The sequence below is a fragment of the Sciurus vulgaris genome, assembly GCF_902686455.1.
Source record: "Sciurus vulgaris genome assembly, chromosome: 14".
In the NCBI taxonomy this organism is placed as follows: Eukaryota; Metazoa; Chordata; class Mammalia; order Rodentia; family Sciuridae; genus Sciurus; species Sciurus vulgaris.
The window spans coordinates 52446325-52472249 of NC_136475.1; the positions used below are offsets into that span (position 1 = coordinate 52446325).

Here is a 25925-nt window from a genome sequence, read left to right on the forward strand (position 1 = left end):
GTCAGAAGTGGGATTAAAAAAGGAGTTGTGTTTTATTTTAACTCTCATTAAGTCAACTTTTCTTATAAAATCAGAGATTCTAGAACTAAGTCACAAGGGGAATTGAAAGATGCCAAAGTCTTCAAATTTTGGAGAGGTAATAGTTGATATGAATCCTGTCACTGATTTTTGCTTAAAAAAATGGCCAAGAGGAGACTAATTTCAAGTTTAAAGTTTTAACATTGAGGATTTCTAATTTAAAACATGTACTGTTTCCCTTTATAAGTAGCTGGACCTTAGAAATGTCATTTAGAAAAATAAATTTTAAAGATGACATTCAGAGGACAGAAATTTTAAAAATGGTTTTCTAATTGTATTAGGGACCCCATTCCTGGAAAACAAATAGTATTCAATTAATATACAAAGTTTGAATGATAATGTATGTAAAAACATTGTATCTTAAAACTTCTTTTTAAGGGCTGGGGATATAGCTCAGTTGGTAGAGTGCCTGCCTTGCAAGCACAAGGCCTTGGGTTCAAACCCCAGCACCACAAAAAAAAAAAAAAAAAACAACTTCTTTTTAATCAAAATAAGTCTCTGTATAGCAAAGGAAACTATTAGGAGTGTGAAGAGAGAGCCTACAGAATAGGAAAAGATCTTTGCCACCTGCTCCTCAGATAGGGCAATAATATTCAGGATATATAAAGAACTCAGAACTTTACCACCAAAAAAACAAAACCCAATTAATAAATGTGCAAAAGAAATAAACAGATGCTTCTCAAAAGAAATAAAAATGACCAAGAAATATATGAAAATATGTTCAACATCTGTAGTAATTACAGATTGCAAATAAAAACTACGTTGGAATTTCATCTCCTTCCAGTTAGAATGTCAATTATGAAGAACAAAAACAATAAGTGTTAGGGAGGATGTGGGGGAAAAGGTACACTGTTGGTGTAACTGCAAATTAGTGCTACCACTCTGGGAAACAGAATGGAGATTCCTTAGAAAACTAGGAATGGAAATACCACATGACCCATCTATCCCACTCCTTGGTATATATCCAAAAAGATTTAAAACCAGCATACTATAGGGATGCAGCCACATTAATATTCACAATAAGCAAGCTAGGAAATCAACCTAGATGCTCATCAACAGATGAATGAATAAATGTGGTATATTTACAAAATGAAGTATTACTCGGCCATTAAAAAGAATAAAATTATGGCATTTGCCAATAAATGAATGGAACTGGAGATTATTATGCTAAGTAAAATAAGCCAGACCCCAAAAGTCAAAGTTTGAATGTTTTGTCTGATATGTGGAAGCTAGTCGAAAATAAGGGGTAGAGAGGAAAATAAAAGGGGGGCATTCCATCAAAATAGAAGAAAGGTCAGTGGAGTAGATGAAGGGGACTGAGGAAGAGACAGTAGGAACAGGATAGGGAAGAACTGTGAAATGAATCTGACCTAACTTTCCTTGTACACATATGAATATACCACAGTGAATCTCATAAAATCCCACTTCTTTTTAGAAAATAAGGTGGTTGGGGTTGGGGCTCAGTGGTAGAGCACTTGCCCAGCACATATGAGACTATGGGTCTAATCTCCAGCACTGGGAAAAATTCCGAATCCCTGTGCCATATTATAATTCATCTAGATATTCATGGTAGGTAACATGTATACAACATTGAATATCTAGATTAATTATAATTGATAAATTGGTAGCTAAAATAAGTATATTTTCTACAGTTTTGCATAATTCATTGGTAAGCTAAATTAAACTGGTGCCAAGATAATACAACTTAAGTGTTAAAAATAACTTTTCTACTTTTTTTTTTTTTTTTTTTTAAGGGAATGATGACCTTTAGCCTGAGATAAAGCAGGAGAGGCTGGCAGCAAGCCCAAGGACTTTCTGAGGAAAGAAAAAGAGACCTTAGGTCAGTGCAGGATTTTAGTTTGTAGCCACAGCTACGCAGCTTCTGAGATAAGAAGACTTGAAGTTAAAAATGCTGTATTAAGTAAAATAACATTGTAAAGATGATATAGAAATAAAGTGGAAGTCCTCCATTCTGTGGATTGAACTCAGGGGCGCTCAAACCACTGAGCCACATCCTCAGCCCTATTTTGTATTTTATTTAGAGACAGGGTCTCACTGAGTTGCTTAGTACCTCACTGTTGCTACAGCTGACTTTGAACACAGGATCCTCCTGTCTCAGCTTCCTGAGCCATTTAATTCATTCCTGGGTGGATAGCCAAAATCTGTAATCAGTGCCTGTTAATAAAAGACCTTGAAAAATCCAGTCTTCTCACTCAGGTTCATGGAGAAAACAGTACTAAGGATTGAACCTAGGGCTTCATGAATGCAGGTGATCACCCTACTGGTAAGTTACATCCTCAGCTGGAGAAAACAACCTTCAGCTAAGGTAAGGAAATATTTATATGCCAATTTTGATAAAAATAGTTCAGTGGGTATTTAGTCTGTATTTTGTCATCATAAAGTTAGAATTCTGCCTGAATGCAGGTTCCAACTGAATACAGTAAATAAAAAACTTCCATTATTTTTATGCCCCAGGCAGATGGTTAATCTAAGCAGTTAGGAGACACCTGTGCTCCATAGTATACATTTAAAAATAAATTGCTAAACCATGTCCCCACCAAATGTAACTAGGAGGAATAATGCCTGTCAGTTCACTGGGACTGCAGAAAAACACACAGGTAGGTCCTTTTAGAGCCTATCTTTATATTATTAAAAAGAAAGTACCTTTGTGAGTCACCTCTGTGATGATCACACCCACCATGCAAAATTGGGGCTGTATGTTAATTTGTTGACAATAATCATTTCTGTAGTTTCTAATATCTGTTATTTTCTTCACATGAAAATAAAAACCTCTGGAAATGAGCCAAAGATGTTTCAATGTTCTTTTTAAAGACATCTGGGAATGCCAAAATGTAATGTGCATGTAAGATTTTAGAAAGGAAGACTCCTCAGTGTACTAACATCCTTTTTAAGTTGATTCTTGTGGTATCCCCAGAGAGTGGTGTCAAAACTATGACTCGCCAAACTGTTACACTGGGTGAAGTTTTAAATATCTCCAATGATTCTTGATATTGATTTGGTTGTATTTTACAGGCTTCTCTAATTGATTTTTCAAAAAATTTCAGAGACAATATTAAGTAAGAACTACCTACATATATGCAAAAGCATTTACAAGTGACAGTAATTACTGCTCAACAATAAAATAGCTTCAAGTTCTTTTCTGTGATATCAGTTTCCACAGTTTCCACCAGAAACAAAGGATGAGCAAGATATTTTCTTTTCTAAAATAATTGTTATGGTACTAACGGTTGAACCCAGGGCCTTGTGCAGGCAAGCGTTCTACCCACTGAGCAACATTCCCAGTCCTTTTTATTTTTAATTGTGAGACTGGCCTTGAACTTGCAGTCTTCCTGCCTCAGCCTCTGGAGTCCCTGGGATTACAGACTGAGCTAGATATTTCTGTGTGCCCCTTCATATCTTCTCCTGCTGTGCCCTGCAATGCTGGTCTCCGTGGGTCTTCTTCCTGTTTCCCTCTGACTGGCTTCTGCTAAGGGGAGGCACTAGCAGACCACAGGGTGGGTGGAGAATGTAACTGGGGCTTTTATTCTCTCAAGGCCTCCTTGCTGGGACTCAGGCGGGTGACCTCCAATGCTCTCCCACAGGTGCCAGCTCTGGTCCCAGTGACCTCTGGCAGAGTTCCAGCTCGTTTTCTCCCTCTGGCAACAGCTTCCTTCCTTTTCCCCTCAGTCCCAGGGTTGGTAATGGCATCCAGCTGCACCAACTCCAGGGTACATCCCTTTCCTTCCCCCTTTCTCTTAAACCTGCCCACCCCTTATTAAATACCCTTCATTAAGGTCCCCTGATTACCTATTTTTTGGAGAACTGTCTCTTTCCTGGGGCCACAAATGACACACAAAGTTTAGGCCAAATCTGAAAGACTTAGGTTCTCTCTTTCACTGTCTGCCAATTTTACAAAATTCTGTCTAAGCTGATAGATGTTTCGTATTTTTGTTTTCTTTGAAGCCAATTTAGGAGCTTGAGCGGAGAATGAAAGTCAGAAAAGGAAAGATTTCTAAGTGTGAGACAACAGTATAAAACATAATTGAATAAAGCAATTGCTAGAATTTAAAATTATAAAATGTAACATGGTACCTCATAAACAGTGGCAAAACCTAAACAAACAAAAGCCACTATTAAAACGAGGTGATATAGTTGGGATCTAAAATGTTCCTTAAAGGCCCATGTGTTAAAGACTCAATTCCTGGCTTGTTATTGGGAAATGGTGGGGGGCCTCGTGGGAGGATTTAAAGTGTGTGCGGTGGGTGGGGCGAAGTCCTTGAACGGAATGGGACCTTGGTCCTTCTTCCCTTAGCCATGAGGTGGGCAGCTCTGTTCTATCATGCCCTCCCCAGCAAAATACTCTTTTTCTCTTTAGAGTCAGTTATCTGGGGTAATAGCAATAGAAAGCTGGCTAGTACACAAGGCAAAAATAATAATAATAATAATAATAATAGCTAAATTTAAAATATCAATATAACCTCATGATCTTTAAAAAATTCTTTTTCTATTTTGCGTCTATAATTTCTGCCCCCAGTGATATCATGGATTAAACCCACAGGTGTTCTAAGCTACATCCCCAGTCCTTTTCACTTTCTAAATTTTGAGAGAGGGTCTTGCTAAATTGCCCAGGCTGGCCTCAAACTTGCAATCCTCCTGCCTTAGTCTCTCAAGCAGCTGGGATTATAGGTGTGTGCCACCTTGCCTAGTGTGTCTGTGGTAATTCAAGCTATCTCTAATAGTCCTGGGGGAAAACACTATTCATAGAGCTCAGATGCTATTCTTGGGAAAGGAAATCCAAATTTGAGAGTGGAACCTATTGTGACAAAACAAGGACAATTTCAGAGTACTCTAAAGAAGACATCTACACCAACCCAAAGGAAAGTCTGTTAAAGACCAGACAGTAAAAGTTTAAACATGAAACAATGATAACCACGAATTAAAATCAGTTGAGCCTAAAAAAAGCTTATAACATTACTTCATGAGACGAACTGGTAAAAGAGGAATATTTGCCAATAGCAATTGATTGGTGTTTAGTTTATCACCAAAAAATGAGAATAGAGTGGCAGATGATTTAACTGACCTTCCATTTATGAATTAAGCAGTTACTTGAGATGCAAAAGATATTTTCCTCCTCACTATGAAACGCCCAATCTTAGGCCAGAGAATTAGATGATAAAAGTGGAATTTAGACTGACCTGAAATGTGGGCCTCCTGGGAAATGTCTCTGAAAGTGAACCCGCCCCTCCCCATCTGGCAGCCGGTGTGCACTGGTCACCTGCATCTGGGGAACGGCCAAACCTGAAGCCAGTCTCTCAAAGATCAGGGAGGAGCCCGGGAGGTGAGAAGGTATATTTTCCCATGCATATGATGAAGCATAAGCACTATTTACATCCCAGTGGGAATTTGGGAGAATTGAGAATATTGAGTCACTGCCTACTTCAGGTTTTCGATTCTGTGCATCTATGAACAAAACCTTTACACCCTGTCAGCATCTCCCGACATTCATATCACTCTCCATTGTGCAAAGCATGTACATGGCCAGGGCAGGAATGCTCAACAGTCCTGTCCAGTTGAGGATAATATGGCCATAGAACAGTGACCACTGCATATCGTGTCTTATTCTTCCTTGTTCAAAGTGATAGGTTAAAAAAAAAAAAGCAAAAAAACAAAAACAAAAACAAAAACCCTCATTCTGCCTTCTCTAACCACAGGACAATGAGAAGTTTTATTTTTATCTGGACCTGGATGAGAGGACTTCACAGAACCTAGAGATGTTGGATGTAGGGCTGGATGCAGTAACTTTGGGATCTCTCTCTTAGGCAGGTGGTAACTGCATTTGCAATTCATTTGGTTCAGGTGGAGGTGATTACATTGCTATTCTATGGGTGGCATGTGATTATATACTCAGGAATAGTCTCTTTTATTCTGCACCATAGAGACTGGTTCAACAGTAATCATGTGACCCACCTGAGTCAACAAAGCATCACAGGACATTTGTGCAGACTTGTGAATCAGAGATAGTACGTTCCTGTTGGTTTCGTCTCACAGAGACTAGAAGGTCTAGTTATTGCTGCCATTTTTCTCCTTGGAGAATTTCGATAAACCAGAAGGAGTAGAATTGAGATATGGGGCGATAACACAATCCCTGCAGCAGGATTTGAGTCTTCATATCAAGAGACATCTGAAGTTGCTCTGTTCCTGTGCTTTTAGGTGTGTGAGCCAATAAAAGACTAGTTTGGGTTGGGTGACTCTTGAAGAGCCCTATCTTATCAATCAAAAGCAATACATAATCTAGATGTGGCTTTGGTGATATACTGAAAGAAACTTCTTAGTTTTTTTTTTTTTTAACTTCTTAGTTTCATAGGCAACTCTAGTAATTTGGTACTAAGCAAACATTAGGGATTTTGTCATTGAGTGAGATTGGGAGGACTGAAGTCAGAAACAGAATTTGAGTACAGTTCTTTGTGCTGTGATGACGTAAGCATTTTATTCCTTAAACTTCTGTGAAAAACTGTTTCCCCCTTTCTTTTTTCAAAAGGTATTTCCTGACATTTTAAATATCTATTAAATAATTCAAGTTTACAGATGGACAAAATAGCCATAACCTTATGAGAAAACATGGCAAAGGAGGAACTGAGGTCAAAAGTTGAGAGTAAGATATGTGCCAGGTTGGAGTAAGGAACCTGAGAGGCAGGGGAGGTTTGGAAAGGTTCCTGTAGGCCAGAATTAGGTCTGAGTCAGCTGGGGATGAAGGAGAGCAGTGTGGGGCAGCCCTGAGTGTCCAGATGACGTGCAAAAGCATGAATTTCCAAAACTGGGAAAGACTTCAGGACTTGTCTCAGCCATGTGCCACACACAGCAGTTGAACAACAGGTTTACCCGAGGTTGGGGACTGGCTAAACAAGTCAAAGTCAAGGAAAAAAGCAGGGTGCTGGAGCAAAGTTGAAGTGGGTGATAAACACCTGTACGGGATTATACATTTGGCGGGTACTGCCCAGTGTTCTTATGAAAGCAATTACAACTTTGTTCTCAATTTTCTCTCTTCTCAAAGACTGGAACCGAAGATTATATGCCTTCTGAAGAATAAGAACTTACAACGTATTAGAAACTGCACAGAAAAGCATGATCTCAAGTCTCATAGCTATTTTAAAATCCAATAACTGAATCTAATTAGAAACAACCCATAACTATCTTACAATGTAGGCACTAGGCACTGGGTTGGTTAAAAAAATGATTGATGCATAGTGTGCAGCTGTCTTCAAGGCATTTTTCTCAGTATGACAGATGCTCTATTCATCTCAAAGTTTCCAACTGCTTTTAGAGGTGAAAAGGGATTTAATTAGAGATAGAACTGCCTGAACCATTGATAAGAGACAAATTAGGTCCCTGCATGGGACAATTGTTTCAAATGCTCATCTCCATCTAAGTGCTTGTCACTCAGTAGTCTCACTGGTGTATGTTTTGGCCTAGGTGCTTAGGAAATGCACCCAGGTATCTGCTGGTATTGTGCACCAAGGAAGGGGACAGTGAAGGAAAAGTCAAAGGAGAGCCCCCGCCTCTCAAATCAGCAGGGCTTGAAACAGTAAAAGAGAGCAGCGTCAGGAGCTGTTGGCTGATAATCCTGAATATTCCCAGTGAGGCACTGGGTGCTGCTTGGCTTCATGCTCCTGATGTCTGAGGCACTCAGCATTTTTCTGTCTCTCCCCTAATTTTTTAGGGTGCTAAAGTCCATGCAGTTTGTTATCTACCTAGCTGAAAACTCTAGAAAAACTAAAGCATTCTGTCATTTATTGTCAAGAGTTCCACCCAGGGCTGGAGATGTAGCTCAGTGGTAGAGCACTTGATAAGGGTAGCATGTACCAGGCTCTAGGTTTGAGCACCAGAACCACAAAAAAAAAAAAAAAAAAATCCCACCCATTCACCTGGCTCAATCCCGCCCACCTTTCATCACTCACCCTGCTTTCTCACAAATGCCCTGAATGTGGTTCAGAAGCTGCCTGCAGCCTGATTTCTGAGTTCAGGCTCCCCTCCCAGCGCAGGTAGAGACTGCTTGCCCTTGGTCCTGATTCGCCTCCACGGAGGCTGCTAAGTCAGGAATCATCTACCGCTGTGTACGTCTGCCCAGGCTGGCGTGGGCATGCTGTGCTCCCAGCATGCTATGCAGCTGGCATTGTCTCTCTGGTTACAGCTCCTTCTGCAAACTAATGCTGTCAAGGCTTTTTAAGTTATCAAGGAAGTTGCTCTCTGTAGAAAACACTTGATTATTCCTCCAGACCCTATACTTATCTTAAAATTTTTTTCTTCACTGCATTCTAGTGTGAATTATTTTTAAATTGCCAGTTGAGTACCAAACTGCCTACCTCTATATCTCATAATAGTATGAGGTATTTTTTTTCTTTTATTAAAAAAAAGAGTGAATTCAGTGTGTGCTAAGGTATCACAAGTCCACAACTGCATGATGAAGTAAGGTAACTTCAAAATTATGAATTTTAAAATTGAAAATTCTCAAAGTTCTCTCTACCCTTACCCCTCTCACCCTATACTAAATTGGACAGTGCAACACTTCTATAGCCCTGTCCTTAGAGATATAAGACAAGGAGGGATTTAGATGAGCTGTGGATTAAGTTTGAGATCAGCTGTATTGTTGGGGAATGAAGACTTTGGTTAGTTGACTGTATTTTAATCACTGGTCTAAATCTCAGCATGAGACACCACTGCATTTTGTAGAAATCAGCCAGAAACAACCTTGGAATAATAGCCAAGTCAACCCACTTCACAATGGAATGTGCAATTGGAAAGGCTGGATAATTTTTTTCCCCAAAGAATGCTTAATTTAGACCAAAGTTTTTTAGAGTGGATTAGTTAAGTGGGAGGCCTTCTCATGTACTTATGTGCATATGGTGCATATGGCTCATTTTTTCCCCTTAATTCTTAGAACTAAGTCCTTTAAAGTAATTTTGTCTTTGTGGCCACTTTAAAACCATGTTGCAAACAAAATAAACCACACTTCTATACTTTACAGATCATTGCAAAAAAAAAAAAAAATCTGTGTTTTTAATTAAAAGAGAACTCTGAACCATCATAGCAACGTCTAATGAGGATGCTAGGGAAAAATTAGTGCTTTTCTGCATCAGATTTCATCTTGCCAGCAGCACACCCACTACTTATCAAGCTTATTTTAACATCTGGCATTGAACTGAAGCAGGAGGTTGGGAGTCACATTTTATTTCTTTTTATCTAGATCCCCATCTAATATAAGAGGTGACATCATATTTATTAATAATTATTAGGCAGAAAGTCCCATCAAATGTAAACAACCCGATTTCATGAATATATATCACAGGACTAACGTAGTTGTGAACACTGAGTTCACCACAAGGTGAAGCGCCATGGAGAATTCTTAAAGTATCTTTGAGATCCGTGAAATTCACTTTAGTATGAGAATCTTTATTCAATATCATCCTAAGTACAAATATGGTCAATTATGTAATTATGAGTTTTGCTTTTTAGAATTCTACAATGTTTGACAATTTATCAATACTTAAAATCACTCATCAAAAAGGTATCATATGGTATTAGAAACCTTTCACACATAGCATTCAAGCCGACAAAATCAAATGGCTTAGGTGTGGAATTACTAACCCCACTGAACAAATCTGGACAAGTGAGGACACAGTAAGAGAAAATATACCAAGTGACTGGGTGTAGCAAAATGAGTAGTTAAGATGGAAGATGATCTTTCACAACTCCACAAATACTGTTCAATGCTGGAAGACTGACTTCACTCCTACCTCGCTAATCGGCACTTTCCGGACAACCATCACATTCAGGACAGCTTCTGGGCTAGCCTGACATCCTCTTCAGACCCAGCAAGGCAAGGGAAGTCTAGTCCAACCAAATTTCATTTCTGTTCAAGTTGTACCCATAACCAACTTCTACAAACAGTAATACACCTTTGCTATGTCGTGAGAGCTATCAGCAATTTCTCCAGCTTGAACCCATTTATAGGTTAATACTAAAGATGATAAAAGACTTACTTAAGACTTTGCTTAATGCAAAGAAAATGCATTCTGGTTTAAATAAGTTTCTGGTCAGGCACAACAGAGAGACAAACCTTGCAACACCATACCTTTCTTCCATGGACACTTCTTTCATCTGCTGGTGTGGTTTGGTGCCTTCCATTTCTCTGATGCTCACGGCATAGATCTTGGTGGTATAGTCAATGGCCTTCTCTCGAGCAACATCACTGTCATAACCTCAAACAACACAAAGACATTGGGGAGTGAGTTGGTTTGCAGTGCCTCAGGAGGGGCCATGGAAGAAGGTGCGGCGGCACGAGAGGCATGTGGCTAATTAGGACTCACCTCCATCCTCCTCCGCATCAGTGTCAGACTCCTCACTGTCTACCAGCTTGCTCTCCTGGGTCCCCACAAACTCCCTGGTCCAGATCATCAAGGCTGTGTCGGCGCCGCCCACCGTGAGCAGCACAGAGTCATTGTGCAGCCATCTCACGTTAGTGACATGTGCGCTATGCCCCACGTACTTCTTGAATCTTGCATGCTGCCCCTGTATATGAAGCCACACATTGGTACCTACCCCAGCCAGTGGCTTGTTATTTAGTTGTTTTCTAGATGGACTCTACTGGAGTGATAGAGCAATTCATTCAAAGGAGCAGTTTTCTCACATGTCATCAGAATGCATGTTCCACAAGGGCAGGGATAAAGTCTCTTTGTTCCTGGCTCATAATAGGTTCTCAATAAATATTTTTTGAGGCAATGAATGTTTCTGGGAGGCTATAGATGTATGAAAAGCCTGTTTCTGTCTCTGTCAAATAGCAAATGTGCCATCTCCACAGGTCTCTAAGTGTAAACTCCCAATTGAGAGTCTGCCTGATATTTGAGATCAAAACTGTCTTCCCAGCCATCCCTTATGGTGGCTTTTGTACCACAGCCTGACAATGACAGAAAAGCGAGGGATCTGAAGTTAAGATTTAAAACAAACACAGCAGCAGTTTCTGCTGTGGGCACTGGAAACCATTTCTAACACTAGAAACACTCAAAACACTGATTTTAAAACAAAACAAGCTCCTGATCAACACATAAAACCGAATATGTAAAACCCAATTTAGTAGTAATTACTGGAAGCACCTGGAGTGGGGTGCCCAGGCTACCACATTGATCCCAGGTGGCAAGGGGCCGAGCGTGGAATGCAGTCAGCTGCTCCCCCCAGGGCAGTCCTGACAAGTGCTGGGAAGCCAAAGCTGGCACCAGAAGAAGCTTCCATTTTAGGCTCATGAGACACAGCCTGGCAAAAACATCTCCAGCGGGAGCCATTTATAAAGAGGTAGAGTTTTCCATCCTCTCAGTGGCTCCCAGGGACTGCCTTATGCAATGTGGGAAACCACATGAACTCCGAGGTCGTCAGATGGCCACGGGTGTCCCAGATGAAAACTTCAATAAATAACTGACAGGAGGCTTCCACAGGGCTCTGGAAGGCCTACTAGAAAACCTGAAACCAGCGCAGATTCACGCAGGAAACAGGTGCTGCAGTGTCTGTGACTTTGAAGTATTCTTGGTCAAGATCTATCTGGTGGACCCCTAACTGACAGTGTAGTGGAGCTGCTCACTCCCCAGCAGAGTACTGACGCTAGAAAGATCAGTGAAGCAAACAGGGCAGGCAACAGTTCCAGGAGGCCTCCAGAGTCCTTAGTTTGCTAGCGCACAGGCAGAATGAAGGAAGAATTCCCAAGGGAAACCGTGTAACCATGTGAGATCTGTAGAGCAGGACACTCACAGTGGCTGCAGTCATGTGTCCTGATGGTCTTCCTGCTGGAAGCCCAAACCCACCCCAGCATATGTGATCTAAGTTGTTTTTTTTTTTGGGGGGGTGCGGTGAGTACCAGAGATTGAACTCAGGGGCACTCAACCACTGAGCCACATCCTCAGCCCTATTTTGTATTTTATTTAGAGACAGCTTGAGTTGCTTAGCACCTTGCTTTTGCTGAGGCTGACTTTGAACTCATATTCCTCCTGCCTCAGCCTCCCAAGCCACTGGAATTATAGGTGTGCACCACCATGTCTGGCCCAAATTGGTTTCTTTACAGGAGAAGAAAGTAAAAGAACCTGAGAAATGTCTTCCTGCACCCTAACTTATTAGAGGGGACACAGGGTTTATGGATAGGATGTGAGAATTAAAAAAGAAAAGTTCAGAGGAAAAGAGATGGTAAAGTCATCAGAGTCATGTTGTAGAGAGAAAGATGCAGGGTAGGGAAAGAGGAAAATATTATGGGCCACCGAAGCTATTTAACAAAATCTGAGATCCTTCCTGCAGAGGGCAATTCAAAATTCTCATAAGAGGAAACAAGGTCAGTGATCCATGGAACAATAAAGGGAATTCACAGTTACTAGAAGGCCCTGCTGTGTCAGAAGGAGGTTGGCAGGGATGCTGGTTGCTTCCCATTAGGGCACATGGAAATGGCCTCCTGAAGACCTGGCATGGACAGTCAGATGAGCCGCCTCAGTGGGCCACCATGCCCAACTGCATTTCTTGACTACTTCTCCACAACTCTCTTCTCTCAGTGACTCATGAGTGAATAATGAGCCGGAAGAATCTGGAATATGTCACTAGAGCACTGTTTTATTACTATTATTATTTTTGGTGGTACTAGAGATTGAACCCAGGGTGCTTAACCACTGAGCAACATCCCTAGCTTTTTTTTTTTTTTTTTTAATTTGAGTCAGGGCTTTGATAAATTGCTGACAATCCTCTTACCTCAGCCTCCCGAGTTGCTGGGATTTTACAGGCATGTACCACCATGCCTGGCTCAAGAGCACTGGTTCTTAAACAATTTATAGGTAAGAGTTCCTGAGAATCTGATGACTTTCTCCCCATAGCCACAACATTTTATGTAGTTTCTCTGGCTATAAAATGTTGATGTTCTGAGAAGGAAACTTGAGGACTTGAGAACATGAAGGGTTTGTACAAATGCAAGCTGTATGGTAGTCTTTTAGCCTCTCTATCCAGTGGAAAGAACTAGGTTTGAAAGGGAAATGAGGCTACGAGAAGCATTTGGTTAGCTATAAAGATGGCGTCAAAGAATTTGATTTCCTGGATGGAGGTTTAAGGTATTGGGAAAGTGGGTGGGCTCTGGCAAAGGGTGTAGTCTTTTGCCTGGAGTCTGGGGACAAGATGACTGTCAGAGGACCAATGACCTAACTGGGAAGGCTTTAAACTGTAAAACCAAATATTAACAAGGATGTATGTTTGCCATAAAAAGAAAAATGCCTGGAAGAGATGCCTAGTAATTCAAGGGAATGGAGAATGGGGGAAAGGGTCAAGAGGAAGACTTGAGAGCTTAGTAGATAATAAATGGAGCTTGAATTTTTGGATGAAGAGACCTATGTGATGGTAATAAGATCTCACAGGTATCATCAAGACTTGGTAACATGGAACTCAGTGCCAGACTGCAGCAATGGTATAGTGTAGGAATGTGCTTGGGCTCTCTTCCTGACTTCGACAGATCTTTGCCAAGTGTGAGCTTGTTAGACTTTCCTCAGTGTCTATGCACAAACATTTGCAAAGAAAGTACACTCTGGTGCCTCTTTTTATAAGGACACTAATTCTGTCAGGTCAGGGCCTGAACCTTAGAACTCATTTAATCTTAATTACTTCTGTAAAGATCCTATCTCCAAATACAACCACACTGGAGTTAGGGCTTCACATAGAAATGTGAAGGGAGGACATAGTCACGTCAGAAAAGAAAGTGAACTTTGTTCAAAAGACCCAGGATGGTTGGAGGAAATGACACACAGGTAGAAATATTCATTGGCATGGGGTCCACATATTGGAGAAGGAAACTGAGCTGAACAAAGCAGATTAAAAAAAGAGGAGGAAGAAAGGTTATGCTACCAGAGGAATGCATATTGGCCACTGGCTTTCAAATTCTTTGAAGAAATATAACTATGAAACTATTTCTTCAAATATTATACAGTAGAACTATCAAAAGCAGCAATTCAGCTTAAAATCATGGGCAAAAGATCTGTATAGATACTTCGCAAATAGCCAACAGATGAAAATGTTCAGAATCGTTAGTTATCACAGAAATGGACCTTAAAAACATAATCCGTAGCACCACTGGCCACTCAGGACAGCTAAATTTTATGTGTCTGGTGACACAAAATGTTGGCAACCAGAATTCTTACATTTTGGGTAGGAATGTAAAATGATGCAACCACTCTGGAAAAAGATCTGGCAGTTTCTTAAAAGTCATACGTTTTCCCCTATGACCCAGAAACTCCAGTCCTAAGTATGTACTCAACAGAAAGTGCATGTCCACAAACACTCGTTTGAAAATGTTCATAGCAGTTTTATCACAGTCCCAAACTGGAAAAGTCTGTGCCCATCAAAGCATATAAACAAACCCTGTTATAACTCTGTTAGACAATGGACTTCCACTCAGCTATAACAATGAACAGACTTATTACATACTATGTGGCTAAATCTCAAACATTATCTGAGTAGAAGAAGCCAGATGCAAAACAGTACCTACTTGATTATGTTAACATGGAATTCTATAACAGGTTAAATGAATCTACCATGAACAACACTGAAAGAGCTGTTTTACCTGAGGGTGAAGAAGAGGGTGGGGACTGATGATGGAGGAGTTTCTGAAGCGCCCTGGGGTGAGAACAATGCTCTACATCTTCATCAGAGATTGGGTCATATATATATAAGTATGAACTTTTAAGCTCATCAAACAAACTTCAAAATTTGTGCATTTCAACTACATAAATTATATTAAAAATACCATGAAACAAATATTGACATGCAATTAGGAATGTCCTGATATCTATAATTTACCTTTTTTCCAGTTTTATCAAGATATAATTGACAAAAATTTGCATATATTCAAGGTGTACAATTTGGGGATTTGCTATATGTATACATTATGGAATGAATGCCACAATGAAACTAAGTAACACATCCAGTTCCCTATATGGTTACCATTTTGTATTTGTGTATGTTGAGGACACTTAAGACCAACTCAGCATATTTCAAGTAAATAATACAGCACTGTTAACCATAGTCGCCATGATTTAGATACTCAGAACTTATTCATCTTAACTAAAAGTCTATACCCCTTTATCAGCATTTATCCCACCCCTGGCAACCACCCTTCTGTGTCTATGAGCTCAGCTTTTTGAGATTCTACATATAAGTGAGATCTTACAAGTATTTAGACTTGGGTCTAGTTTATTTCACTTAGTATAGCATCCTTCAGTTTTATTCATGCTGTTGCAAATGGCAGGATTTCCATTGTTTTATGGTTGAAAAAGGTTCCATTGTAACTAAGTTTACCACAATTTCCTTATACATTCATTCATCAGTAGACACTTAGGTTGTTTCCATATCTTGGTTATTGGGAAGAATTCTACAATGAACATGGGGTTGAAGATATCTCTTTCAGATACTGAATTCATTTTCTTTGAATATATATTCAGAAATGGGATTGCTGGATCGTCTAGTAGTTCTATTTATATATTTTTGAGTAACCACCATACTTTTCCAGAACGACTACCAATTTATATGCTTACCAATAATGTACAAAGTTTCCCTTTTCTCCACACTCTCACCCTGCTTGTCCTCTTGACTGATATAGTAATCCTAACAAATGTTAGGTGATATCTTATTGTGGTTTTGATTTTAATTTTAATTTCCCTGATAAGCAAAGTTGAGCACATTTGCATGTATACATCTGTTTCCCATTTCTATGGCCTTTTTTTTTTTTTGAGAAATGTCAATCCAGGTCCTTTATTTATTTATTTTTTTGTTAGTGCTGGATATTGGCCTTTTGCATGCCAGTCAAGCACTCTATCACTGAGCTATATTGCCAGCCCCTTTGCCCAACTTTTAATCAGGTTATTTGTTTTGTTTTCTTACTATTGAGTTGTACAAGTTCGATATATATTTTGATTCACAAACATTTTCCATTTCCTCTCATTCCATAGGGGTATTTTTCCTGACTGCTTCCTCTGCTGTGCACTTTTTAGTCTGATGTAGTCTCACTGGTCTTTTGCCTATGCTTTTGGAGTCATTTCCAAGAAATCACTGTCAACACCAATGTCAAGGAGGTTTTCCCATTTCTGAAATTTCTATGGTTTTAGAGCTACATTTAAAAGTTTAATCCACTTTTAATTACTTTTTAACATGGTATGAATAAGAGTCTGATTTCATTCTTTTGCATGTGGATATCCAAGTTCTTCAGCATCATTTATTGAAGATTCCTACTGTGCATTATTGGTGTTCTTGTACTTTAATTAGTATGTTAGTATATTCATGGATCCATTTCTGGGTTATTTTGTTCCATTGGTCTATATGTCGTTTTAAGGCCATAATCATACTGTTTTGATTACTGTTAACTTCGTAACATTGTTTAAAATCAGAAAATGTAATGCTTACAACTTTGTTCTTTCTCAAGATTGGTTTGTCTATTCTTGGTCTTTTTGGTTCCCTGTGAATTTTAGGATTGCTTTTCAATTTCTGTTGAAAATGTCCTTGGAATATTGATAAGGCTAGCACTATTAAACCTGTATATTACTTTGGGTAGTATAGAAATTTTAAAAATACTAATTCTTCCTATACATGAACATGGGGTATTTTTCCATTTGTTTGTCTTCAATGTCTTATTGTTTTCAATGTATAGATCTTTCATCTCCTTGATTAAATTTCTTTTAAGTATTTTATTCTTTTTGATGTTATTGTAAATTGAATTATTTTCATTGTAGTTACTATATAGAAATGCAACTGATTTTTGTATGTTGATTTTGTATCATGAAACCTTGATTTTTTAAAAATAATTTCTAACAGTTTTTGGTGGAACCTTTGCATACGTAAGATCATTGTTATCTGTAAACGAATAATTTCACGTCTTCCTTTCTGATTTGGTGCCCTTTATTTCTTTTTCTTGCCTAATTAGTTTGGTTAAGACTTTCAGAATTATACTGAATAGAAGTGGTGAGAGTGGGATTCCTTGCCTCATTCCTGAACTTAGAGGAAAAGCTTCCAGATTTTCACCATTGAGTATTATGTTAGTGTGGGCTTATCATTTATGGTCTTTTTTATGTTGAGGAACACTACTCCTGATTTGTTGAGAGTTTTTAATCATGAAAGGATGTGGAATTTTGTCAAATGCTTTTTTCATATATATGGAGATGATCATACATGTTTATTCTTCATCCTGTTAATGTGGCATATCACGTGAATTGATTTGCATATGTTAAGCCATTCTCACACCCCAGGGATAAATCACACTGGATCATGGCATAAAAAGCTGATAAAGCTTTTAATATTCAAATTTGGTTTGCTAGCATTTTGTTGAAAATTTTTACACCTATGTTCACCAGGTATAACTGGTATATAATTGTCTTTTCTTATAGTGTCATTATCTAGTTTTGGTATGAGGATAATGCTGACCTCATAAAATTTTAGAAATGTTCCCTCATATTTAATTTTTTTTTTAAAGAATCTGAGAAGTTTTGGAACTAATTCTTTTTAAATGTCTGGTATAATTCACCCATGAAGCCATGATTCTGGACTTTTTAAGGAAGATTTTGATTACTGATTCAATCTCCTTACTCATTATTGGTCTGTTCAGATTTTCTACTTCTTCATCATTTAGGCTTGGTAGGTTGTATGTTTCTAGAAATTTATCAGTTTATTCTAGGTTATCCAATCTGTTGGCATGTTTATAGTCAACTTATGATCCTTCGTATTGTTATGGCATCATGTAATGTCTCCTCTTTCACTTATAAGTGTGTTTGAGTCCTCTTTTTTTCTTGGTTAGTTTAAAGCTTTGTCAATTTTATCTCTTAAAAGAATAAACTCTCAACTTTATTGATCTAGTATCTTTATAGTCTCCATTTCATTTCTTTTCTTTTTTGGCAGTACTGGGGATTGAATCCAGGAACTTGCACACTTTACCACTGAACTACAACACAGTGGCCATCACCCCCCAATCTTTTTTTCCCCCCTGAGAAGGGATCTAAGTTTCCCAGCCTGACCTTGAACTTGTGATCTTCCTGCCTCTGCTTCTGCGGAGTTGGGTTTACAACTGTGTGCCACCAGAGCCAGCTCCATTTGTTTCTGTTGTAATCTTTATTATTTCCTTCCTTCCTTTGTTCTTCTTTAAATAGTTCCTCAAAGTGTAAAGTTGAGACTTTTTAAAATTAATTCCACAATTTACTTTTTTTAATTGTAGAATGCAGTTTGTGGGTTTCTAGGAGTTCATCGTTATTTCATTTTACCTGTTTGCTTAAAATTTTTCACAATAAAATGCTGGCGGAAAAATTCTTACACAGAAGCTCTATGAATAAGACACAAAAACAGTGATTCTTACTGAAGCAGGGGTAGAACCCAGAGCCCCCTTCACTTGGACCCTGTCTTCCTTCCTGAGGTAGTCTCTAGGACACCTCCCTGGAACTCTGTGAGTCTGAGAAACATAGCTTAGAATGACTGCTATAGACATCCCACCCCATCAGGCTGGGGAGTGGATGATGAAATCCCAGACGAATAATAATCTTAGAACAGAAGAGATAATAGTACCACAAGGGTTTCTGCTGTCTAAATAGCTGCCCAAACTGTAGTCTACTAAAACCACAGTATCAATTTATTTGTACTTGTCCTGCAAGCAATTTCATTTATTTTTCAAAGAAGTATCAAGGAGAATGGCTACTTAGAACTGAATTCTGATTAAACAGGAAGTGCTGGTAAGTGAAAGAGAAGTGATAGATCACTGAGCAAAGTTCACCAGGTGACTCTGGGACTTGGGATGGACAATGAAGAGAATACTAGATTTAATCAAATGTGTGTCTTAGGGCTACTCAAAATAATAACCCAGCCAGATATTAACAAGTGAAGAGGAAAAACAAAAAAGCATCCAAAGAAACCAAAGTGCCTGCCAAGGGAACTGGAGTGTTCGGGTTTGAAAAGTGTGACTGATAGGAGCGAATAAACATGGAGGAAAGCATGGAAAAACAAAACAAACAAAACACCAGTTACAATAAAACACTGCTCGTTGTTAAAAAAGAAAAGAAAAGAAAAAAGAAAGAAGTCTTGCATGAACCCTTTGGTGTAGTTTCATGAAAGCTATCGTAAAAAACTAAGAAGAAAAAATAGAAAAAAGTTAGGAATACTTAGATTTGCTGGCTTAATATTAACAGAAAGTAGATGGACTAATCTCTGCCAAAGAGAAGGCTCTTCAAACCAGAAAGGGCAAACCCGCCCATTTACATGATGATAGATGTCATCAAAGGAGACCCCAGAAATAGTAACAACAATAGCTGAGGAGTTGAGAAATCAAGAGAGGTGGCAAATAGGCAAATATTGATTCACGATCTGATGCAACTGGTGGGAAATTCTGGGATGAAATATTACACAGAAGTTCAATAAGCCCTTGTGAAAGGAATCAAGTGATTACCAGGCAGGAGTAGGGCTTCACTGTGAACTAACTTCAAAATCTTTTACAGGGTGTTTTATTAGAAGGACAGATTAGGGGTGCCAGAGACAGTCAATCTGGCTTTTTAGCTACTATACCAAATATTTTAATGAAGTCTTGTTGGCCTATGCTGCATGATGATATAGTCAGAGTGATTTAAGTATCTGTTATTTATCAAAGAACTGTAACTAAATGTGTGGATTAATAAATGAAATGTCAGAATGGGGTTCCTGGTGCAGATGTTTAATATTCTAGTTCATCTATTTGTCTTTCTGTGATCTAGAACTCAATTGTGAAAGCAGAAGATCACATGATGCTGGAAGGGAGAGTAAATATTTCAAAAATTATTTAAAAGACATTGATAGGATGAAACAATGGGATTAAATAACAAGATAAAAAAAGATAAAATACAATAAAAAATAATGAGAAAAAGAAAAACAAGATAAAACTTTTTTTTGAGGGGGACAGGTGTAAAGTTCTATACTCAGATTTTAGAAAATCAGTTGCATAAATACAGGATGGGGGATAAATGGGACAGTTTTAAGACTGACATCTATAATTTATGATTTTAATTCAGTTGATATCATTTTAGTTTGATCGAATGCAAATGTAAAACCAAAACCAAGAAGGTCACAGTGCTGCTTGCAGTGAGCTGGTCAGATTATATCTGAAGCACCAACTTCAGTTCTAGATGAGAAAGTTTAAGCAGGAACTTATAAAACAAAATGCCAATAAAGGCAGGGGACAGCTGCAAACCATGGCACGTAGGAAATGGCTGAAGGAACTGGAAAGGTTTAGACTGGAGAAAATGAGGCCTTAAGGGGTCAAATATCATCCTCCTACTTACAAAGGCTGTTAGAGGACTGGATGATGGTTCAATGCTGGTTCAGAAGGCCAGAGCATCGGCTGAGGAGAAAGGAATTCAGCTCAACTCAGAGCAACACTTAACAACTGGAGCTATAGAAAAAGAACTGGGCTGCTTTGTAAGGGAGTGATTTGCCTATCCCTGGAAGTATGCTAGTACGAGTCAGAAAATAGTGGTCTGAGATGTCATGAAGATGACTCATCATTTAAAGTCTATGAGATAACCACTAAAGATCTTTCGAGGAGAAATTTTAAGCCATCACATCAGAATTTCACTTAAGTTAATCACTCAAACACAACGTCAGGGAGGTTTTTATACAACACAAATGATACTGTAAATAACATTATCAATTGCCTATGCCTTCAAAATTTAAAAATCCACTTATCTATAACAGATAGATCTGGGGTTATTAATGAGGCCGAGTAAGTACATATAACAAACATGAAATATTACCTTGACAGGATATGAAAAAAGCTTAACAAAACCAAAATCATCTCCGGTGGCCAGGAGGGAACAGTCTTTGGTGAGACTGGCAGCATTGACATCCGTCACATCGCTATGTACCGGCCAGATTCCCTCACAGGTGGGCCCCAGAACACAGGTCCACGAGTCCCATTCTATCTTCTCAATCTGCAGAAGGAAGGAGGAAAATTACAGTTTTGCACAGCCTCATTTCTTTTGTTTTCAGAGAAATCATTTGCAGCTGAGTGGTTGACCATGCCAACTTCAGGAACTTGAGTTGTGTGCTGAGGTGCACAGACACCAAGTTACATATTTAGAGTCATATCTGCATTGTTTTACAAGTAACCTTACAATCAAATATCCAAATATTTTTCTCTAAATCAAAGGCACATTTTGGAATTATAGAACTCTGACAATAATAAAGATTCTTAGTTTTTAACCAGACATGTATCATCAGATAGGCCATAAATAGGGCAGGTTTTCTCAATCGCAGCACGGATGCTTTAGGCTGAATAATTCCTGGTTGTGAGGGAATGTCCCATATCAGGTAGGATGTTTAGCAGCATCCCTGGCTTCCATCCACTGAGTCCCAGTACCACACCCTTGTCCACTGACATTGCCAGATGTTCTTGGGGGCAAAATTGCTCTGAGCTGAGAATTACTGAGCTAGATTGGCCAATGGGAAGATCATCTAGCAAATTATTTTTAAAAATTATACGACATAACTTTCCTTTTTAAAGGAGCAAGTTTTTTTCCTTGGAGGGAAAAGTAATAAGATTCTGCAGCTTGCTTAATATCTTTTATGCTCTACAGAGACTATTCCAAAAATCTGAAGAGCTGTTCACATTGCATTGCCATGAATATACTTTCTTTTATTCTTTAAAACTGTTTTGTCTGAAATTCATGGCTAGATTTGCAATTTGTATGTTAAATCCTGATAAAATCGAGACTTCTGTTTTAGGGCAAAACAATAAATAATAACTACACTATGTTTTTGGCTTTCATTGGGAATTTTTATCTCATTTACTTTCATTCACGATCTGCTAGTACATCTTAGTTTCTTTAGATAAACACTGTCTAAAGAATATTAAAAAATCATAAAAGAATCATAGTTAGAGTCCAGACCACTCCCTTTGGATTTTGAAACCGCTCTGCACACTGCTAATGCATTTGCCTCCAGTTCTTCTGTTTTTTGCTTGCTATTATTGCTTAGAAGAGAAATTAAGATAAGTATGCAGTCAGGGTTTTAGTCACGTCATAAGGTGGCATACACTTTTCAATCACTCACATTTACCCTCATTTAATATTCTGTGCTTCTCTTGAACACATGCAGAACTGGAACCAAAAATGTGCAGTTGGTCCAGTGATTTGGAGAGTCCCAGACAGGACCAGAGGCTGAAGTGATTCAAGGTAGGCCACTCAGCAATTACTTCCATTTTCTGAAGCAGAAGTTGGAGTCTTCCAACCCCTCATGACATTCTACACTGACCTTCACAGGAAGAAAAGCAGGCAACCATTCCCTGCAGGTTCTGGAAGCAGGTTTTTCAGCAACTGACTTTCTTCCAGGTTCTTTTTCTAAGACCCTCCTTGTCCATTCCCAATCCCTCACATTGGTGCTGGCCTTGTTAGATGGACAGAAGAGTGAGCTGGTTCTGCTCACCCTGAAGTGATCCCCCCGCCCTGCAACAGATCGCTGTTTGCCAGATCTGGACACTGTTCTCCAGGGGAAGCACAAGCCTAAGCTTGTTGAAAGCTAAAAATATTGCATTTAAAATGGAATATTAAGAATGACTTGGCCCAGCGCAGTGGTGCACACCTGTAATCCCAGCGGCTTGGGACGCTAAGGCAGGAGGTTCACAAGTTCAAGGTCAGCCTCAGCAAGTTAGCAAGGCCCTAAGCAACTTAGTGAGACTCTGTCTCATCTCAAAAAAAAAAAAAAAAAAAAAAAAAAGGGCTGGAGATGTGGCTCAGTGGTCAAGTGCCCCTGGGTTCAATCCTTGGTACAAAAAAACCCTGTAATTCATAAAACTCCAAAAGACTATGTAAACTTGTTAAAAACTCTGGTCTTCCTTAGCACCTTGAGTAAGAAGTATTTTTAATTATGTCATCCATTCACTTAACATTTGTTGACTGTGCCAGATACTTTATATCACTACATTTTAATCCTCCACACCCGGCTTTAGGTGCGAGTTGACAATCTCATTTTACAGTTAAATTTCACTTTACAAAAATCAACATCATTTTGTAGAGAAGGCAACTGAAGCCCATGGAGAGGTTACATCCCTTAGGCGACAGCATGCGTAGGAAACAGAGGGGCAGTCACACTCCAGAGAGTTTGCCTCCTAGTATATTGTTATGTTAACCCTACCATTCTGCATCAGATGGATTTTAAATGAACGTTTTAATATTTGTCATATTTAACATCTTTCCGGGTAAGCTTTATGTTAGTTTCATCACTGGTACTTCTTAAAAAGTCTTTTCGAAAAGATTTTCAAAGCCATTTATTTTCAGTTAAAGGGCCTGTTGATGTCTAAACCGATGAGCTGCCTCTTTGGTGATCATAGTACTGATGCCACCAGGCTGGTTGTCCTAGAAAACATCGGCGGGGAGGACTCCGAAACCAGCATGATCAGAAATCAGTCTCTGGAACAGTAAGTGTGCACCGCTGATAGCAAATTAACTCTTCAGAGCAAGAGCCTTCCATTTTAGTCAACTTTATAACACAAATTTGCCTTTTGTGCATATTCTTTCATGTAATGATTGCTTATCTGTTCCAAGCCAGCCTTGTCTTTCCTCCACCATTTGGTTAAATTGTATTTTATTTGAGTATACTTATTTTGGGGTACTAGGGAAGAAAGGGAAAATAAATCTGAAATGATGTACAAAGATGCTTAGTACACAGGAGAAATCGAGATGCCTCACGGTCCAGGCACTTGTGGAGTCACAAGTGAACCCTCCAGATTGGACCACAACTCTACAGTTCTCACTTTCTCGGAGCCCCAATTTCCTTATCTGTAAAGTGAAACTGTTGTGAGGATTAAAAAAAATAATTATGTACAGTACTTGGCACATTCAACAAATGTTCAGTGAATGAATGAAAAAAATCTTACTCAAGACTATGTCTCTTCATATGAAAAAGTTAAAATGAGAACTAGTCAGAGATAAGGCAATTGGAACTGGGGAGTAAGATCAATTCAGCAATCATCAGTTTCCATAACACAATGTCATCACCTATGACAACTTGTATTTCTTAAGTACAACATGTATATTCCCTTTTTAAATAACAGAAACATTGTGAATGTACCTATGTCCCACTGCCTTTAGGAGTGCTTAACAATACTGGGATATTTTATAACACTTGCCAACTAAGGCCAGAGTGAGGCAAGGGCTTGTCAATTAGTAGCATACTCTTTTCTCCTACTCCTCAAAAGAAGCAATATTTCCTATTCTTTCATCAAAGGTTACTTAAATAAATCACTCAGCTTATCTCCAAGGACCAAGAGGACTTCCTTAGTGTTTAATCATGGAAAGACCTTTTGATAATTAGGATCATTATGTGAAGACCCTGAAAGAGGTACTAGCCCATAAAGCAACTTAGCTTCCAGGAACACATGTTTTTGGATTCAAAATTCCACAGAGGCTTTGATTTCAACAATTAAAAAATTACCTATGAGGATAAGAACATGAGAAAAACATGAAGAAACAGTTGATACATTGGAATGATCAAGCTGTGGATGGTTTCTTTCAAAAAAGAATTTGTTATTGTTGCATATAATATTGTTTATTATTACCAATAGACACTAAGAAAATATTTCAAAAACATATGTTTATACACAAAATGACATGATGAATGGAAAAAATCATAGGTATCCAAAGTGTTAACTTATTGTATAAAGGCAAGAAAAATGAAGCAGAATGCCAACTCTACCCTCCTCTGTCATGGGTACAGTGAATTCATATCCTTGGAAATTAGGAAACCAGATTAAGCAATGATTCAGATTCAAGAAATGATCAAACTTAAAGGTAAGCTAAATGTCACCCATGCCAGTAAAGATGGATAGGTTTTTAAAAAATAACATATTAAACCTACACAAAATACTTTTTAATAGCTTTGTGTATGATTGTTACCTCTGAAGGTCTTATAATATGCCTTTTGCCTCTTGGAGCTTCAAAAAAAAGCTGTTCTTTGGCACCAGAATTAACTTGCAATAATTTTCCTGGGATGACAGAAAGGAGACAGACAATTAAACTGTGTATTTATCTTTTTTACTATAAAATGATAAGTTACCACTATTTTGATTCATTTTAATCAAAGTCTCATAAATTGAGTAAATGCATGTTAAATTATTCAGAAGGGCATGTAAAAGAAATAACATGACAAGGTACAAGACCCAAATCTATGATTTTTGGAATATAAACCTCATAAAATTCGACCTTGCATATCCTTCAAATAGAAGAATCAAGCTTGATATGTTTTACTCTGTTGCGCTAGAAAATAGCTACAAATTTTCAAAGACTAATAAAAATCAATTTATTTGCACTTTTCCCCTGTTGTTGCTTAGCATATAAATGAAGTGAAGTAAACTGCTTTCGCAAGAATTATGGCATTTGAGGCAAGATTCTTGTTGTGAGCATTGTGTTCACTCAGGTCTAAATTCTAAATCTGTCTTTAAAGTTAGAAACAGAGGGGCTGGGGATATAGTTCAGTGGTAGAGCTCTTGTCCAGCTTGCATGAGGCCCTGGGTTTGATGTCCAGCATAGCAGCAAACAAAGTTAGAACAGAAAGGACACATAAAACAAACTATAAATGCTTTCTTCTGGAATGAAATAGACATCATTACCCTATGTACGTGTATGATTACACAAATGGTATGAATCTATATCATGCACCATTGAAACGAAATGAGGCACTCCATTTGTGTACAATGAATCAAAATGCAGTCTGTAAAAAATAAAAAATGCTTTCTTCTCCACCTTGTCTTACTCGAAAGTTGGAAAATACAAGACTTTCTGCAAACAGAATGTTAA

The 25925-nt window shown here is 38.5% G+C and overlaps 1 protein-coding gene across 8 annotated transcripts in view; it reads right to left on the bottom strand.

The window, feature by feature from the left end:
• EML6 (EMAP like 6) overlaps positions 1-25925 on the bottom strand; it is a 252532-nt gene that overhangs the window by 32011 nt on the left and 194596 nt on the right. For all 8 annotated transcript variants that reach the window (XR_013759096.1, XR_013759097.1, XR_013759098.1 and 5 more), the window contains exons 24-27: positions 25026-25114; positions 20889-21065; positions 10443-10644; positions 10208-10334 (exon numbers count right to left, since the gene is read on the bottom strand). Coding sequence is in view for 4 of the 8 variants with exons in the window: in XM_079110188.1 (XP_078966314.1) it covers positions 10208-10334; positions 10443-10644; positions 20889-21065; positions 25026-25114 (595 nt within the window). In the remaining 4 variants the exon portion in view is untranslated. The remainder of the gene's footprint in view (positions 1-10207; positions 10335-10442; positions 10645-20888; positions 21066-25025; positions 25115-25925) is intronic.